The sequence below is a fragment of the Rhinopithecus roxellana genome, chromosome 12 (genome assembly GCF_007565055.1).
Source record: "Rhinopithecus roxellana isolate Shanxi Qingling chromosome 12, ASM756505v1, whole genome shotgun sequence".
NCBI lineage: Eukaryota > Metazoa > Chordata > Mammalia > Primates > Cercopithecidae > Rhinopithecus > Rhinopithecus roxellana.
This window is the reverse complement of record NC_044560.1, coordinates 22163257-22180968: the sequence shown is the minus strand read 5'-3', so window position 1 is coordinate 22180968 and position 17712 is coordinate 22163257. Positions and strand designations below refer to the sequence as shown.

The following is a 17712-nucleotide window of genomic DNA, read 5'->3' as shown; positions in this document are numbered from 1 at the left end:
ACTGCACGTACATACCACACTCTATTCACTGCACTGCACGTACATACCCTGCTCCATCTATGCACTCCACTGCGTGTACATACCACACTCTCTCTACTCACTCCACTGCACGTACATACCCTGCTCTGTCTATTCCCTCCACTGCACGTACATACCACACTCTTTCTATTCACTCCACTGCACGTACATACCATGCTCTGTCTATTCACTCCACTGCACATACATACCCCTCTCCATCTATTCACTCCACTGCATGTACATACCACACTCTCTCTATTCCTTCCACTGCACGTACATACCACGCTCTGTATATTCACTTCACCGCACGTACATACCCCGCTCCGTCTATTCACTCCACTGCACGTACATACCCCACTCCATCTATTCACTCCACTGCGTGTACATACCACACTCTTTCTATTCACTCCACTGCACATACATACCATGCTCTGTCTATTCACTCCACTGCACATACATACCCCGCTCCGTCTATTCACTCCACTGCATGTACATACCCCGCTCCGTCTATTCACTCCACTGCACGTACATACCACACTCTCTCTATTCCCTCCACTGCACGTACATACCACGCTCTGTATATTCACTTCACTGCACATACATACCCCTCTTCGTCTATTCACTCCACTGCATGTACATACCCCGCTCCGTCTATTCACTCCACTGCATGTACATACCCCGCTCCGTCTATTCACTCCACTGCACGTACATGCCCTGCTCTGTCTATTCACTCCACTGTGTGTACACACCACACTCTTGTCTATTCACTCCACTGCACGTACATACCACGCTCTGTCTATTCACTCCACGGCACATACATACCACACTCTGTCTATTCACTCCACTGCGTGTACATACCATGCTCCATCTATTCACTCCGTTCCACGTACATACCACACTCCATCTATTCACTCCACGGCACGTACATACCACACTCTGTCTATTCACTCCACTGCACGTACATACCACGCTCCGTCTATTCACTCCACGGCACGTACATACCACGCTCCGTCTATTCACTCCACTGCACGTACATACCACACTCCGTCTATTCACTCCACTGCACGTACATACCACGCTCCGTCTATTCACTCCACTGCACGTACATACCACGCTCCGTCTATTCACTCCACGGCACGTACATACCACGCTCCGTCTATTCACTCCACTGCATGTACATACCACGCTCCGTCTATTCACTGCATGTACATACCACGCTCCATCTATTCACTCCACTGCACGTACATACCACGCTCCGTCTATTCACTCCACTGCACGTACATACCACGCTCCGTCTATTCACTGCACGTACATACCACGCTCCGTCTATTCACTGCACGTACATACCACGCTCCATCTATTCACTCCACTGCATGTACATACCACGCTCCGTCTATTCACTGCACGTACATACCACGCTCCGTCTATTCACTGCACGTACATACCACGCTCCGTCTATTCACTGCACGTACATACCACGCTCCTTCTATTCACTCCACTGCACGTACATACCACGCTCCGTCTATTCACTCCACTGCATGTACATACCACACTCCGTCTATTCACTGCACGTACATACCACGCTCCGTCTATTCACTGCACGTACATACCACGCTCCGTCTATTCACTCCACTGCACGTACACACCACGCTCCGTCTATTCACTCCACGGCACGTACACACCACGCTCCGTCTATTCACTCCACTGCACGTACATACCACGCTCCGTCTATTCACTCCACTGCACGTACATACCACGCTCCGTCTATTCACTCCACTGCACGTACATACCACGCTCCGTCTATTCACTCCACTGCACGTACATACCACGCTCCGTCTATTCACTCCACTGCACGTACATACCACGCTCCGTCTATTCACTCCACTGCACGTACATACCACGCTCTGTCTATTCACTCCACTGCACGTACATACCATGCTCTCTCTATTCACTCCACTGCACGTACATACCATGCTCCGTCTATTCACTCCACTGCACGTACATACCATGCTCTCTCTATTCACTCCACTGCACGTACATACCACGCTCTGTCTATTCACTCCACTGCACGTACATACCACGCTCCGCTCTGTCTATTCACTCCACGGCACGTACATACCACGCTCCGTCTATTCACTCCACTGCACGTACATACCACGCTCCGTCTATTCACTCCACTGCACGTACATACCACGCTCCGTCTATTCACTCCACTGCACGTACATACCACGCTCTGTCTATTCACTCCACTGCACGTACATACCATGCTCTCTCTATTCACTCCACTGCACGTACATACCATGCTCTGTCTATTCACTCCACTGCACGTACATACCACGCTCCGCTCTGTCTATTCACTCCACGGCACGTACATAACACGCTCCGTCTATTCACGGCACGTACATACCACGCTCCGTCTATTCACTCCACTGCACGTACATACCACGCTCCGTCTATTCACTCCACTGCACGTACATACCACGCTCCGTCTATTCACTCCACTGCACGTACATACCACGCTCCGACTATTCACTGTACGTACATACCACGCTCCGTCTATTCACTGCACATACATACCACGCTCCGTCTATTCACTCCACTGCACGTACATACCACGCTCCGACTATTCACTGCACGTACATACCACACTCCGTCTATTCACTGCACATACATACCACGCTCCGTCTATTCACTCCACTGCACGTACATACCACGCTCCGTCTATTCACTCCACTGCATGTACATACCACGCTCCGTCTATTCACTCCACTGCACGTACACACCACACTCTCTCTATTCCCTGACACTTGAGTTGCTTCCAGCTTTTGGCCTGGCATTGTAAGCCCATCAGAGGCAATGCTGAGAGACTGTAGCCTTTTTGGGAAAGGAGGGCTTGAGGGCCAGGCAGAAGTTCCTTGGTGATATTTGAGATGCTTCTAAAAACAAAAACCAAACAGGGACGCTGTCTGTGTCACCATCAGAATACTTCTCAAGAGGATGCAATCTGGCTGAGTGTGGTTGCTCACGCCTATAATCCTAGCACTTTGGGAGGCTGAGACTGGAAGACAGCTTGAGCCCTGGAGTTCAAGATCACCCTAGGTAACAAAGTGAGACCTCATCTCTAAAAAGATGTAAAAAGTTAGCTATCTGTGGTGGTGCGTGCCTGTAGTCCTAGCTACTTGGGAGTCTGAGGCAGGAGGATTCCCCGAGCCCAGGAGGTCAAGGCTGTAGTAAGCTGTGTTCATGCCACTGTACTCCAGCCTGGAGGACAGAACGAGACCCGGTCAAAAAGCTGAGGCAGTATGACGCTCATATTCTGCCCTGCTTGGCACCTGAGCTGGGTGGGACACAGACCTAGAGGCCCTTGGCCTGCCCTGTGGACTTGGGGATCTTCTCATTTGCCTTGCAGGCTTGGAGTCCCGATTTCAGAATAAGTCTGGCTATCTGAGATACAGCTGTGAGAGCCGGATCCGGAGTTACCTGAGAGAGGTGAGCCTGTGTGAAGGCCGGGAATGCTGGTAGCGTTTTTTAAGCCAAGCTCTGTGGGCTCTGGAAGCTTGTGGTCCTCACAATGGGCAGTTGGTAGGACCACACTCTGTGCTTGTGTGGATCTGGTGGGGCTGCTCTGGTGAGGGAAGCTAGTGCATGGACCCTGTGCCTCCCCCTTCATGGGGGTGAGCACCCACTGGACCTTTTTAACTGTGTTTGAGGTCACTGGGGTTGGGGAGCGGGGCGGTGGTGGCTCCTGCCTGCCTCCCCTCCTCCCCCATGAGGCTTCTTCCTGGGCAGCAGTGGCAAGCGTCAGGGCAGACGGGGAGAGGATGCCCAGAGCCTGAGTTGTCATTTGCCCAACTGTGACCAAGGTCAGCAGGCGCTAGCAGGGAGCTGAGGCCCTTCTCATGAGCCCATCCTTGGTCTGCAAACCTCTCCGCCTCTCCCTCCTCCCTCCCAAAGGTGGAGTCAGCTCTGCCCTCATTTCCATCCACCCCATCTGAATGTGGATTTCCTCATCACATAGCATGACACGCCACACTACCCCATACCACACCACACCAGATCACACCCCGTCATGCCACACCCCGTCATGTCACACCATGCCACGCCACACCCCATCATGCCACACCATGCCACGCCACACCCTGTCATGCCACACCATGCCACTCCACACCCTGTCATGCCACACCATACCACGCTGCATCATTAGCACGAGGAGGGTGCTGTGGAGGCCCCTGCAATGGGCGTCCTGTCCCAGTGCTGCCCTGTGTGGTCGGCCCCTGCGCCTTCAGTCCACCCCTCTCTGTGGCACAATTTCTAATGCTGCTCTGCACTCCCTATGTTTGTCTGCATCTCCTCGAGGTCCTGGCGACTGGCCATGTTCCTGAGCATTTCCCAGCCTGCTCCCTGTAGCGGAGCTAACTGATCCTGATACTCTTCATTGCAAGTGCAATGACCAGGCGCTTCCGTGCACCACTCCCCGCCTGACCAGGGTGGGACGGCTGTGCCTGCCTGACTTTGTTAGCTCATCTTCTTTTTTGAGACGGAGTCTCACTCTGTTGCTCAGGCTGGAGTACAGTGATGCAATCTCAGCTCACTGCAACCTCTGCCTTCCAGGTTCAAGCGATCCTTCTACCTCAGCCTCCCAAGTAGCTGGGATTACAGGCATGTGCCACCATGCCCCGCTAATTTTTTGTATTCCTAGTAGAAACGGGGTTTCACCACGTTGGTCAGGCTGGTCTCAAAATCCTGACCTCAAGTGATCCGCCCACCTTGGCCTCCCAGAGTGCGGGAATTACAAATGTGAGCCACCACACCCAGCCCGTTATCTCATCTACGTCTCACCCAGCCTGGGGGCTGGCGTGGTTCCCTCTATTTCACAGGTTAGGTCAGAGTCTCCCAGGGTGGGACAGCCCAGCAGTGGCTGAGAGGCCATGTGAACTCAGACCCTCTGACCACAGGACTGGGCTTGGGCAGGGTCTTAGAAGGCCTTGGAGTGGGATGGATCGAGACTCAGTGCCGGTTTTGGGGCACTGTGCACCAGGCTTAGCGATGTTCTTTGGTTCCTCCAGGTGAGCTCCTACCCCTCCTTGGTGGGTGCGGAGGCTCAGGAGGAATTCCTTCGGGTCCTCAGCTCCATGTGCCAGAAGCTCCGGTCTGTGCAGTACAATGGCAGCTACTTCGACAGAGGAGCCAAGGGCGGCGGCCGTCTCTGTACACCGGAAGGCTGGTTCTCCTGCCAGGTGAGCTGTGTGCCCTTTATCCTGGGGCCACGCGACTGGCCTGTGGAGTGCAGCCCACCTGGGGCGATGTGGGTGGGGACCTTCAGCCCTTGGCCTGCCTGGGCAAAGCCTTGTGAAGAGGTGCAGCCCTCACATTCCCATGGAGGGTAGCAGTGTCTCAGCCAGTGCCTCTGAAGCTGCAGTGCACACAGGAGTCCCTGGGGAGCTTGCAGAAGGCTGCAGGGCCCCGCCCCAGGGCTTGTCTCGGTAGGGCTGGGCGGTGTCTCAGTCAGCCCCGGCTGCCATCACAGATGACCCCGGCTGGGGAGGCTGGAACGGCAGCTAGTGACTGCTCACAGTTCTGGAAGCTGGAAGCTGAGATCAGGCCCACGCTCCCCCACTGCCTTCCCAGGTGTCCCTTCTGCACCACGCTAGGCGTGGTCTGGCCTTTAGTGGCGATGCATCTGTGTCTCTGGCGAGTCCTGGGCACACCCCTCTCCGTCCCATGGGGTGGGGAGCAACTTGAGGCGCCTCTTGGTGTTTGCACACTGCAGTTGCATTCCCGGTAAGGCCCACTGATGCCTGTGATCTTCCAAGTGCCACTCAGTGGGTCCAGCAGCAGGGGCCAGGTGGTGGGCACGGCCTCCAGTGGCTTCTTCCCATGGGACAAGGCTCCTTGCTGCTCCTGCCAGGCAGATCTTCTGGGGTGATGGGCTCTGACCATAAAAACACTTCTTCCAAGTTAGCTTAACATTTAGACTTTGCAGTGCGCTTGCTGGTCACTCACTGAGTACTTACTTTGTGCCTGGCACGGTGGGAGGGGTTGGGACACACAGATGAAAAACGCTTCATCCCTGACGGCAGGGCGAGTCCTGCACAGTGGAAGGTGAAAGACACGTAAAAGAGTGAGGCAGATGAGGCCGTGGGGCCGCAGGAGCCGCGGCCAGCGTCCTGGGTGTGAGGGCTAGTCAGGAGCGGCCCCAGGGAGGCGGTGGGTCTCTAAAGCGGGTTGACTGATAGCTGGGGGCGCAAGAGTGGGCTGGGAGGGACCAGGTGTCCCCGAAATGGCAGTGGGAAGCAGTGGGCTCTGCTGGGGAGGCTGCGAGTCCCCAGGGTGATGGGGGCACAGAGTGCAGCTGGGCACTGGGCTCCGGGCACATGCTCTGCAGATGTCTGTGCACAAATGAGTGTGCTGAGTGCTGGGCTACGGACCACAGGGAAGACGGAAGCCGTGGCCATGGCATCTCCAGTGAGGCAGCCCTGCCTCTGCATTGGGATCACAGGGAAACATCCGGAAGCTGCGCGGAGTGGCTGGAAAGGGAGCTTCTAGGGCCTGGGCCCTTGCTTCTCACATGCTGGCCCTGCCCTGCCAAGTCAGTACCTTCCTGGCTTCACTTCCCATGAGGTGGGGGTGCTGGTGGGTGACCACAGGGGTAACAGTGACAATAACTACCTTATCCTCTTTGGGAACTCAGAACATATTGTTAGGGGTAATGAGGGAAAAAGAAGGATCTGATTCCAAAGGCAGAACTCTTTTTTTTTTTTTTCTTTGAGACGAGTCTGTCTCTGCCTCCCAGGTTCAAGTGATTCTCCTGCCTCAGCCTCCCAAGTAGCTGGGATTACAGGTGCTCGCCACCACGCCCGGCTAATTTTTGTATTTTTTAGTGGAGATGGGGTTTCCCCATGTTGGCCAGGCTGGTCTCGAACTCCTGACCCCAGGTGATCCACTCACATCGGCCTCCCATGGTGCTGGGATTCCAGGCGTGAGCCACCGCGCCCGGCCAAGGCAGAACTCTGAATCTCCCTAAAGCAGCACACCCTGGATCAGGGACCAAGGGACGTGCCTCTCAGTGAGATCCCCTGCCTTGGGGTATTAGGCCATTCTCTCATTACTATAAAGAAATAGAGAGTGGGTAATTTATAAAGAAAAGAGGTGTAATTGGCTTAGGGTTCAGCAGACTGTACAGGAAGCATGGTGCTGGCATCTGCTCAGCTGCCTGGGAGGCCTCAGGAAACTCACACTTGTGGTGGCAGGGGAAGCAGGAGCAGGCACGTCTCATGTGGGGGAAGCAGGAGCAAGAGGGAGAGTGAGGGGTGGGTGCTACTTTTAAGCCAGATCCCAGGAGGACTCACTCCGGCGTGGGCAGCACCCAGGGGATGGTGCTAAATAAACCCTTCATGAGAAATCCACCCCCAGGATCCATCACCTCCCACCAGGCCCCACCTCCCACCCTGGGGCTGACATTCCAGCACGAACTCTGGGTGGGGCTGCACATCCAGAGCATGTCACTTGGTGACTGAGATGGTATAAGAGACCCACTTCCGGCCGGGCGCAGTGGCTCACGTCTGGAATCCCAGCACTTTGGGAGGCTGAGGTGGGTGGATCACGAGGTCAAGAGATCCAGACCATCCTGGCCAACATGGTGAAACCCCATCTCTACTAAAAATACAAAAATTCGTTGGACATGGTGGCACACGCCTGTAGTCCCAGCTGCTTGGGAGGCCGAGACAGGAGAATCATTTGAAACTGGGTGGTGGAGGTTGTAGTGAGCCAAGGTCGTGCCGCTGCACTCCAGCCTGGCGACAGAGTGAGATGCCGTCTCAAAAAAAAAAAAAAAAAGAGAGAGAGACTCACTTTCTGGCCTTCCCTCGTTCTCTTTTGGCCCCCAGGGTCCCTTTGACATGGACAGCTGCTTATCAAGACACTCCATCAACCCCTACAGTAACAGAGAGAGCAGGATCCTCTTCAGCACCTGGAACCTGGATCACATGTAAGCTCACAGAGCGAGGTTCAGACCTGAGGGTGCCGGCGGGGCCCTGTCCCTGCCGCGGCCCCATCCCTGCCGGGGCCCTGTCCCTGCCACGGTGTTGCCTCCTTGGGTTTCAAGGGCTGTGCCCATGTGACAGTCCAGGGAAGTGATGCCTGGCGGCAGCACGAGTGGGCACACACCATTCCCTCCACTGTCAGTACACGTGCTGGACCCGGAGCCATCCCTCCTGTCCCCTCAAGTCCTCCCTGTGGATGGAGCTGGTGGGCAGCGTCCTTCCCCAGAACACAGGTCCCAGCCCTTGGCCGTCAGAGGTTCTGAGCCTCTGTGAGTTCGAACCAGGGCGAGCTTAGAAAGCGGGAGCTCCTGGTGTCATGGTAGGTAAGGGTGTTTTCCCCTTTTTCTTTTTCTTTTAGAGACGGAGTCTTGCTCTGTGGCCCAGGCTAAGTGCAGTGGCAGGATCATGGCTCACTGAAGCCCTGAACTGCTGGCCTCAAGTGATCCTCCTGCCTCAGCCTCCTGAGTCGCTGGGACTACAGGTGCTCGCCACCATGCCTGGCTGCCTTATTTTGTGGAACCAGCCTGAGCAGAAGTCTCAGCTGGCAGGAGTGTTTTGTAGCTGTACGAGTTCTATGGCTCTAACAAATGGGCAGGATGGAAAACTTCATTCTTTTGAACTGAGATGCATTCCTTGAATATAATTGTAGCCTTGCCCTTGCTGTTTGAAGACAAAAGCCTTCAGACGCCCTTAAAATGGCCGTACAGGATGAGCATCCCTAATCGGAAAGTCTGAAATCTGAAGTGCTCCAAAATTCAAACCTTTTTGCATACCAACATGATGCTCAAAGGAAATGCTCATCCGGGCATTTAGGATTTGGAATTTTTTTTTTTTTTTTTTTTTCTTCCCGAGATGGGAGTTTTGTTCTTGTCGCCCAGGCTGGAGTGCAATGGCGCGCTCGGCTCACTGCAACCTCCGCCTCCCGGGTTCAAGCGATTCTCCCGCCTTAGCTTCCCCAGTAGCTGGGATTACAGGTATGCACTACCACACCCAGCTAATTTTGTATTTTTAGTAGAGACAGGGTTTCTCCATGTTGGTTAGGCTGGTCTTGAACTCCCAATCTCAGGTGATCCACCCTCCTCGGCCTCACAAAGTGCTGGGGTTACAGGCATGAGCCACCGCATCCGGCCGGATTTGGGATTTTTTTAAGGATGCTCAGCTAGTCAGTATAATGTAAATATTCCAAAATCCTAAAAAAATCCCAAATCAAAAACACTTCTGCCGGGCGTGGTGGCTCATGCCTGTAATCCCAGCACTTTGGGAGGCTGAGGCGGGAGGATCACCTGAGGTCGGGAGTTCGAGACCAGCCTGACCAACATGGAGAAACCCTGTCTCTACTAAAAAAATACAAAATTAGCCAGGCATGGTGGTGCATGCCTATAATCCCAGCTACTTGGGAGGCTGAGGCAGGAGAATCGCTTGAGCTGAGGAAGCGGAGGTTGCTGTGAGCTGAGATCGCGCCATTGCACTCCAGCCTGGGCAACAAGAGTGAAACTCCATCTCAAAAAAAAAAAAAAAACAAAAAAAAACCACTTCTGGTCCTCAGCATTTCAGATGGAGACACTCAACCTGTATTGCTTTCGGTGTGAGATATTTTTAAAGTATGTAAAACACTATGGTCATAGTTGAGCTTTTACCCTGTCCATACTCAGCCCCTACACCTTACCCCGAGGAACACGCTCTTGTGAAAGGTGTGTGTGCCCTTCAGAGCCCTCTCGCTGCACCTTTACCACACGCGTGTGAGTTTGACATGTGCATATGCCGTGGCCCACCCTGTCATCTGCAGTGTACCTTTTCATTGCACAGTATGCTTAGATTTGGCACATTCATTTTAGCAGGTGCAAAACACTTCACTTTTTGAATAGGCTCTAATTTTAACATCTTTCCATACTGGTAGGCATTTAGGTTATTTCTAATTTCTCATCATTATAAAAATCCCTGGGATGAACACTCTATGCAATGAACCCATATGGTCTGGTTCCGTGCTATTTAAAGTGTGGTCACTTTCAAGCATTAGCAACATCTGGGAGCTGGGTGGGAATTCAGATTCTCAGGCCCCATCCACATATAACCCAGGTGCCCGGGGATTGGGGTGTGCATCCAACATGGGCAAGGTGCCCCCGGTGTCTGAGCTTGAGTCCCTCTAGGGAGTGTTCTGGGTCCTAATGACACTGCTATCCCCTCTCTGAGCCTGGCCAGGCTGCTCTCGAGTGTCCCAGCCTACACGCTCACCATCCATGTGAGTTCATGTTTTCCCGGGTTCTTGCAACACTTGGTGTCATTGTACTTATTTGCATTTTCCCAGCCCGACAGGTGAGACACAGATTCTCTTGCTCTAATTTTCATTTTCCGAATGACTAGGAAGGTTGAGCTTCTCTTTCCAAGTCTGTGGCCACTTGTGTCTTCTGTGTTGCTTTCCTTTGCTCGTTCTGTCTTGGGCTGTGGTCTTATTTGTGGGCATGGTTTACACGTTCTGGATACATTAATCCTATGATATCTTTTATCATAAGTTTTATTTATTTTTTGAGATGGAGTCTCACTCTGTTGCCCAGGCTGGCGTGCAGTGGTGTGATCTTGGCTCACTGCCACCTCCACCTCCTAGATTCAAGCTATTCTCCTGCCTCAGCCTCCCGAGTAGCTGGGACTACAGGCGCACACCACCACACCTGGCTATTTTTGGATTTTTTAAAGTAGAGATGGGGTTTTGCCATGTTGGCCAGGCTGGTCTCAAACTCCTGACCTCAGGTGATCTGCCCACCTTGGCTTCCCAAAGCGTTGGGATTATAGGCATGAACCACTGTGCCTGGCCCACAACAAGTTTAATTTTTTTTTTTTTTTTTTAAGATGGAGTCTCGCTGTGTCACCCAGGCTGGAGTGCAGTGGTGCGATCTCGGCTCACTGCAAGCTCCGCCTCCTGGGTTCATGCCATTCTCCTGCCTCAGCCTCCCAAGTTGTTGGGACTACAGGCGTCTACCACCACGCCTGGCTAATTTTTTGTATTTTTAGTAGAGACGGGGTTTCACCGTGTCAGCCAGGATGGTCTCAGTCTCCTGACCTCATGAACTGCCTGCCTCAGTCTCCCAAAGTGCTGGGATTACAGGCATGATCCACTGCGCCTGGCCCAGGTTTTAAATGTTAATGTGCTCAGATGTTCCCTTTGTGTGTTAAGAAATCCTGCCTTACCCTGTCTATCTGAAAGAGATTCTCCTACTCTTTGCTGGTTTGTTGGGCCCCTTGCCACATGCACCAAGTACCCAAAAATGTTTTCTCCCGACCGTCCAAATGCTCTTGTCCCTTTCAAGACCATTGCGGGTGGGGACGTCAATCTAGGGGACACAACCAGCATTTACAGAATGAAATAGGCCATCCTAGAACAGAGTACAGATGAAAATAGCAGACGGGACAGTGTGAGTCAGAGGAATGTTTCACCAAGTGTTTGCTGCAGTTATATTTTCTCTCACGCTTCCCAAATATGTATACTCACACACAGATAAGTGCGTTGGGTTTTAATTAAAAATGTAGTTTTTAGCACCGGTCTTCAGCAGGTTACAGAGACACTGGTCTGTTTGCCACAGGCCTGCCCTGACGTTTGTGGGGGTTGACACCACATGCTACATATTTAACTATTTAAGAATAAAAGCTAACGATGCAATAAAATGCATGCTGTCCCCCTACCTGGACTTACGTAGCATCACGGCTGGGAAGGTTCGAGAAGAATTTGCAGGCCTCTCCCAGTTCCGGGATGTGCACAGTAGTGGAGCCCAGACATGGCCTGCCACCTGCTGCTTGCCCCTTCTTTTCCCACCCTTAGTGCCACCTCACACCAGGGGCCTGCACAGACAGCGTCCAGGCTTGGAACACTTTCCCTCTTGGGCTGAAGGGCGCGGGCTGTGGGGCTCAACCTGTCCGAGGAGGATGGCCTGGCCCAGAGCCCGTGCGGTTCAGGGGCCCCTGGGCAGAAGGCAGCACGCAGAGTGTCCATGTGGGCTCTGGGTGGGCCTGACTTCTCAGCCCAGAAGAATCCTGCCTGTGGTGGGAGGGCTGTGGTGGGTGGGGCCTGGAAAGCTCCCCTTTCCTGGAGCCCTAGGGACATTTCTTTTAGCACCATAGCAGGGTCCTCGTGGCCTGTGTGAGCCCTGCCTCTGGAGAACTTTCCTTTTTGTCTCTTCACAGCTGTCTTTGGCCCTTTACTTCACTTTATTGACGTTTGCTTTTTTTCATTCCTACCTTCTACCTTTGTGGGTTTCTTCTTCCTTCTTCATTAGTTTGTGTCTCTTTTGTATCTAACCTGTGCTTCAGACAGTTTCTCCTAGGCTGCATGAGCTATGTCTTGGGAGTTCAGTTTTTTTTTTTTTGAGGCACAGTCTTACTGTGTCACCCAGGCTGGAGTGTAGTGGCATGATCTTGGCTCACTGCAACATCTGCCTCCCAGGTTCAAGCAAATTTTCATACCTCAGCCTCCCAAGTAGCTGGGATTATAGGCATGTGCCACCCCGCCTGGCTAATTTTTGTATTTTTGGTAGAAACGGGGTTTCACCATGTTGGGTGAGCTGGTCTCGAACTCCTGACCTCAAGTGATCCACCCGCCTCAGCCTCCCAAAGTGCTGGGATCACAGGTGTGAGCCACCGCGCCCGGCTGGAGTTGTTTTGAGACTGCATGATTTACATGATGATTTTGTTTTCGCTCCATGGGTTGTTCAGAAGTCCTTTTAGTTTCGAACATGTTTTCGTGTTTGTGTACGGTGTCTTATGTTCCTGCCTGCCGTCCGTTGTGGTCTGTTTCCTTGTAACTGGTCAGCGTTTGTAGGTGTTCATAACGCTCAGCACCTCAGTTCCAGTGTGCCGGGTTTCTGTGCTGTGCCCGCTTTCTCTCGGTCCTGTGGCGTTTCCACCCCTTTCCTCTGGCCTTTGTGTGCCATTAGGTTTGGGCTTATCTCTTGTTAGCCAAGGGTAACGGCCTTTTTGTCTTCATCTAACCTGAGATTCTGTCATTCAGCCACAGTGGGAACCTGCTGCAGGTGTGGTGACAGCTGCTGTCTCCTAGAACATGACTCTCTGGGGTCCCTTGCTCTCAGCTGTGTCCCCAGTGTATGGGATGTGGGACAGAGTTTGGCCATGGTGGCCACTCAGTGAATATCTTTTTTTTTTTTTTTGAGATGGAGTCTCTGTCACCAGGCTGGAGTGCAGTGGCACCATCTCGGGTCACTGCAACCTCTGCCTCCTAGGTTCAAGCAATTCTTGAGCTTCAGCCTCCTGAGTAGCTAGGACTATAGGCGCCCGCCACCACACCTAGCTCATTTTTGTATTTTTAGTAGACACAGGGTTTCACTATGTTGGCCAGGCTGGTCTTGAGCTCCTGACCTCAAGTGATCTGCCCGCCTCAGCCTCCGAAAGTGCTGGGATTGCAGGCGTGAGCCACCACACTGAGGCCACTCAGTGAATCTCTGTTGACCGTTTTGTTGGGTGAATACATAGATTGGATTTTAGCTGCTTTACTCTGGGTTTTTACCCACCATGCTGCATCTTCACTTTCTTCTGGTCTCTTCTGGGCCTTCTCTTGACTGGCTTGAGTTTCCTTCTTTCCCTCGCCCTCACCCTACCCTTGCGTGGTTTGGCGTTCATGTCGTCCCTAATGTTAGTGATACTGGAAGAGGGCACTGCTGCTGTCCCCTCTCCCGGGCTGGCCTTGTAGTGACCCTCTGCAGTATTCTTTAGCGTTCTTGTCTCACCTTATTTTAATCCTGCACAAAATGCTGGTGTGGTTTTATGGTCAACACTTGCATTTATTTATCAACAGATTCACCTGCGTCTGCATTTGCCAGCGCTTCTTGCATCTCACCTCTGGGTTCATTTTCTGATCACTGCTGTGCAGCCCTTTAGTGTTTCTTCTGTGAGTGGCTGTGAGGGGTAAACTCTACTCGGCGTTCGAAAAGGTCCGTTCAGCTTCCCCTCTTGAGTAATTATTTAGTTAGTAGTGAATTCTAGGATGACAGATACCTACCTTCAGTACTTTGAAGAACAACTCCATTGTCTTCTGGAATCTGTTTGTGAGAAGTCTGTTGGCAGCCTAATTTTCTGCCTTTTTAATGGTAGTTTTAGATTTTTCTCTTCCTCTTGGAAAATGATAAGTAGGTAGAGCTCTTTCCTTTGAATTCTGCCTGGGACTTGTATTCCTTGTGCTGAGGACACGCTTTTCTTTGGTTTTAGAAAATGCTGCCACGTGGACGAGGTGTGGCTTCTCTTTCATTCTGCCTGTGCAGTTTTCCGGGAGTGCCCATTAGCTGTGTATTAGACCTCCTCATTCTGCTCTCCTCATGCTGTGCCTGCGTCTGGGCTGCTGTCTCACTGGGACTTTCTGCTGTGGACTCCATCATGTCCCCCAAAATTCGTATGTTGAAACCCTAATTCCCAATGTGACTGCATCAGGTGATAAGGTCTTTGGGAGATAAGGAAGGTCCTGAGGGTGGGGCCCTAATCCAGTAGGACTGGTGTCCTTATAAAATGGGAAGGGAGCTCACTCTCCCTCTCTCCCTACCGTGTAAGGACACAGTGAGAAGGCGGCCATCTACCAGTCAGGAGAGCCCTCACCAGCACCCGGCCTGCGGGCACCTGCTCTTCCAGCCTCCAGGACTGTGAGAGAGTAAATACTCAGTCTGTGGTATTTTCCTCTGGCAGATGGAGCACACTAAGACACTCCTGTATTGTTCAGGAATTCTCTCTTCAGCTGTCATGTGTTCTTTCTGTCCGCTGAGTACATACTTCCTTTTGTGGGTTCCTAAAGAGTCCAAAAGAAGTGCCTATGGGTTCTTTATAAAACAAGCCTTTTTTATGCCAGTCTGTTTTCATTATTTCCATTTCTTTTTAATCATTTTAATCAGTAATCATCCATTTTAAGCATATTTGTTTTATGGGCACACACTAAAGCATTCAACCTGGCCCACAGAGAGGTCTGGAATTTGTTCTTGAGCCCTGGGAGGTAAACTCCAATGCCTTGAAATGTCCTGCCTGGTAGGAGTGTCTTTGTTCACCTGGGGACCTTGGGTCACTGGATAGTTTAATGGGGTGATTTAGGGTGGGGGCTTTGGGGCAGCTTGACTTCTAGAGGGTTTGAGGAGGAGGTTGGCTCTGTGAGCCATCAGCCATGTCTGTGTGAGCCCCAGTGAAGGCTGGTGTCCAGGCCCGGTGAGCTTCCCGGTTGGCAGTGTCATCACAGAGGGCTGTGGAAGTTAGTGCTTGGGGAAGTGAGGGCTGGCCATGACCCCACAGGGAGGGGACAGCTGGAAGCTCTGGGATTGGAACCTTCCTGGACTGCCCCCTGTGCCTCATAACCTTGGCTGATTTTCATCTGCAGCTGTAAGAAATGATAACCTTGAGTCCACCGGCTCACTGGGGGATCTGCAAGTCCTTTCAGGGAGTTATGGAGTCTTAGGTGGTCTCAGGGACACCTCCTCGCTGTCATTGGTGTCAGGAGCAAGGGTCCTTGTGGACTGTGCTGGGCTCCTGAAGGGCCTGTCGTGTGGGCAGCCCTGTGCCACTGCTGGGTCGGCCTCTCCTGCCGGTGGAGCCTTCTGCTGCTGTGTGCTTGGGCCTGGAGCTGGCTTTAGTGGGCAGTGCTTCCTGTGGGCCTCCTCTGTGCTCCGGGGTGTCACGGCGCCCCTTCAGTGTGGCTGTTCGTGGGTTCGGATTTGATTCCTGCAGACGCCCAGGGTTTCCCCGTGGCTTGGAAGCAACTTCCTGCCATTTCTTGCTTGTGGTTCCCTGCCTTGTGGGTCGTGTACTTTGGGCCGTACACCCTGCGTTCTGCGGATGACTGTGAAGGCGGGGACAGGAACGCACTCCCGGTGTCCACACCCTGTGTGCTCCCCTGCCTTCTCTCCCCACGCTGAATTTGGGCTTGTCCACGTGACACCAGCAAAGGCAATACGGAGCTAACAGAGGCCTGCTTGCCTGGGGAACTTGTCCCCTCTGAACACGGCCGTCGCCATGTGCGGGAGCATGTCCTGACCCCTTCAGGATGGAAGAGGACAGGGGAGAAGGGCCCAGCCGTAGGCCACCCTCCATCAGACACAGCCCCCGAGTGTAGCAGGCAACACCAGCAGAAGATCCCCCAGGCCAACCCCCGGAAGCCACTGCGTTTTGTGGTGGCTGCTTCTACAGCATTAGATAATGGGTTCAGTGGGTTTCCCTTCCTCTTACCCAAGCACCGGGCTCTGCTCAAGCTTTTCTATCCCCCTTAATGGCTATGGCAGGGGTCTTGGTCCCACCTCCCTGTCTTTCTAGGGTCCCCTGGGCCTGTATCAGGGACTGGAACCCTGGTGAGCCCCTGAACCATAGCTTGCCTGTGTGCACTAATTTCTCTTTGGTTTCTGGCAGCTGGGGAGCCCCTTTCTTTTGATGTCAACTAAGTATTTTAACAAGGTGACTTTTGGCCGGGTGTGGTGGCTTACGCCTGTAATCTCAGCACTGTGGGAGGCCGAGGTCAGGAGTTCAAGGCCAGCCTGGCCAACATGGTGAAACCCTGTCTCCACTAAAAATACAAAATACAAATACAAAAATTAGCTGGGTGTGGTGGTGCACGCCTGTAATCCTAGCTACTCAGGAGGTTGAGGCAGGAGAATGTGTTGAACCCAGGAGGCAGACATTGCAGTGAGCCGAGATCGTGCCACTGTACTCCAGCCTGGGTGACAGAGCAAGACTCTGTTTAAAAAAAAAAAAAAAGGGCGACTGCAGCTCAGCATTTCTGTGGGTTGCAGGGAGAGGGGTCTGCACCAGTTTAGCTCACCACCCACCATAAGCCCTCCTGGCCATGCGGTCTCTAATCCCACCTCGTCAGTCTGCAAGTTCCTATGCTTGTTACTGCACAGTCTTCCAAATGGTTTATAGGTGAAACAGCAATATCATGGTGTGTGTGTGCTTGGGACAGCTCGCTCTAACCGGGCTAGAATGCAGTGGCATGATCTTGGCTCACTGCAACCTCCGCCTCCCAGGTTCAAGCGATTTTCATGCCTCAGCCTCCTGAGTAGTAGCTGGGATTACAGGCATGCGCCACGATGCCTGGCTAATTTTTTTGTATTTTTTGTAGAAGCGGGGTTTCACCATGTTGGCCAGGCGGGGCTCAAACTCCTGGCCTCAAGCGATCGCCCACCTCAGCCTCTCAAAGTGTTAGAATTACGGACGTGAGCCACTACGCCTAGCGTCATGTAGTTTTTTGTTTTCTTTCTTTCAGACAGAATCTCACTCTGTTGCCCAGGCTGGAGTGTGGTGGCACAATCGCTGCTCTCTGCAACGTCTGCCTCCAGGGTTCAAGCAGTTCTCCTGCTTCAGCCTCCTGGGCAGCTGGGATTACAGGCACGCATTAGCATGCCCAGCTAATTTTTGTATTTTTAGTAGAGATGATGTTTTGCCATCTTGGCTAGGCTGGTCTTGAACTCCTAACCTCAGGTGATCTGCCGGCCTTGGCCTCCCAAAGTGTTGGGATTACAGGCGTGAGCTACCATGCCCGGCCACAAGTCAAGTTTTAAAAAGTAACATGAGCAAGGCTGCTTGCAACAGGCTCTGCTCGACAGACCTGGCCAGCTGGCTCGGCCGCGTGTCCGTGATGGCACTTAGGGGAATTTGGGAAGAGTTGTGACTGCAGTGCGCTGCTGTGACC

General features: G+C 52.8%; 1 protein-coding gene across 2 annotated transcripts in view; it reads left to right on the top strand.

The window, feature by feature from the left end:
• The window catches only part of DFFB (DNA fragmentation factor subunit beta), a 30167-nt gene that overhangs the window by 11906 nt on the left and 549 nt on the right, over positions 1-17712 (top strand). For both annotated transcript variants that reach the window (XM_010361898.2, XM_010361906.2), the window contains 3 exons: positions 3428-3507; positions 5085-5255; positions 7905-8005. In XM_010361898.2, coding sequence (XP_010360200.1) covers positions 3428-3507; positions 5085-5255; positions 7905-8005 — 352 coding nt within the window. The remainder of the gene's footprint in view (positions 1-3427; positions 3508-5084; positions 5256-7904; positions 8006-17712) is intronic.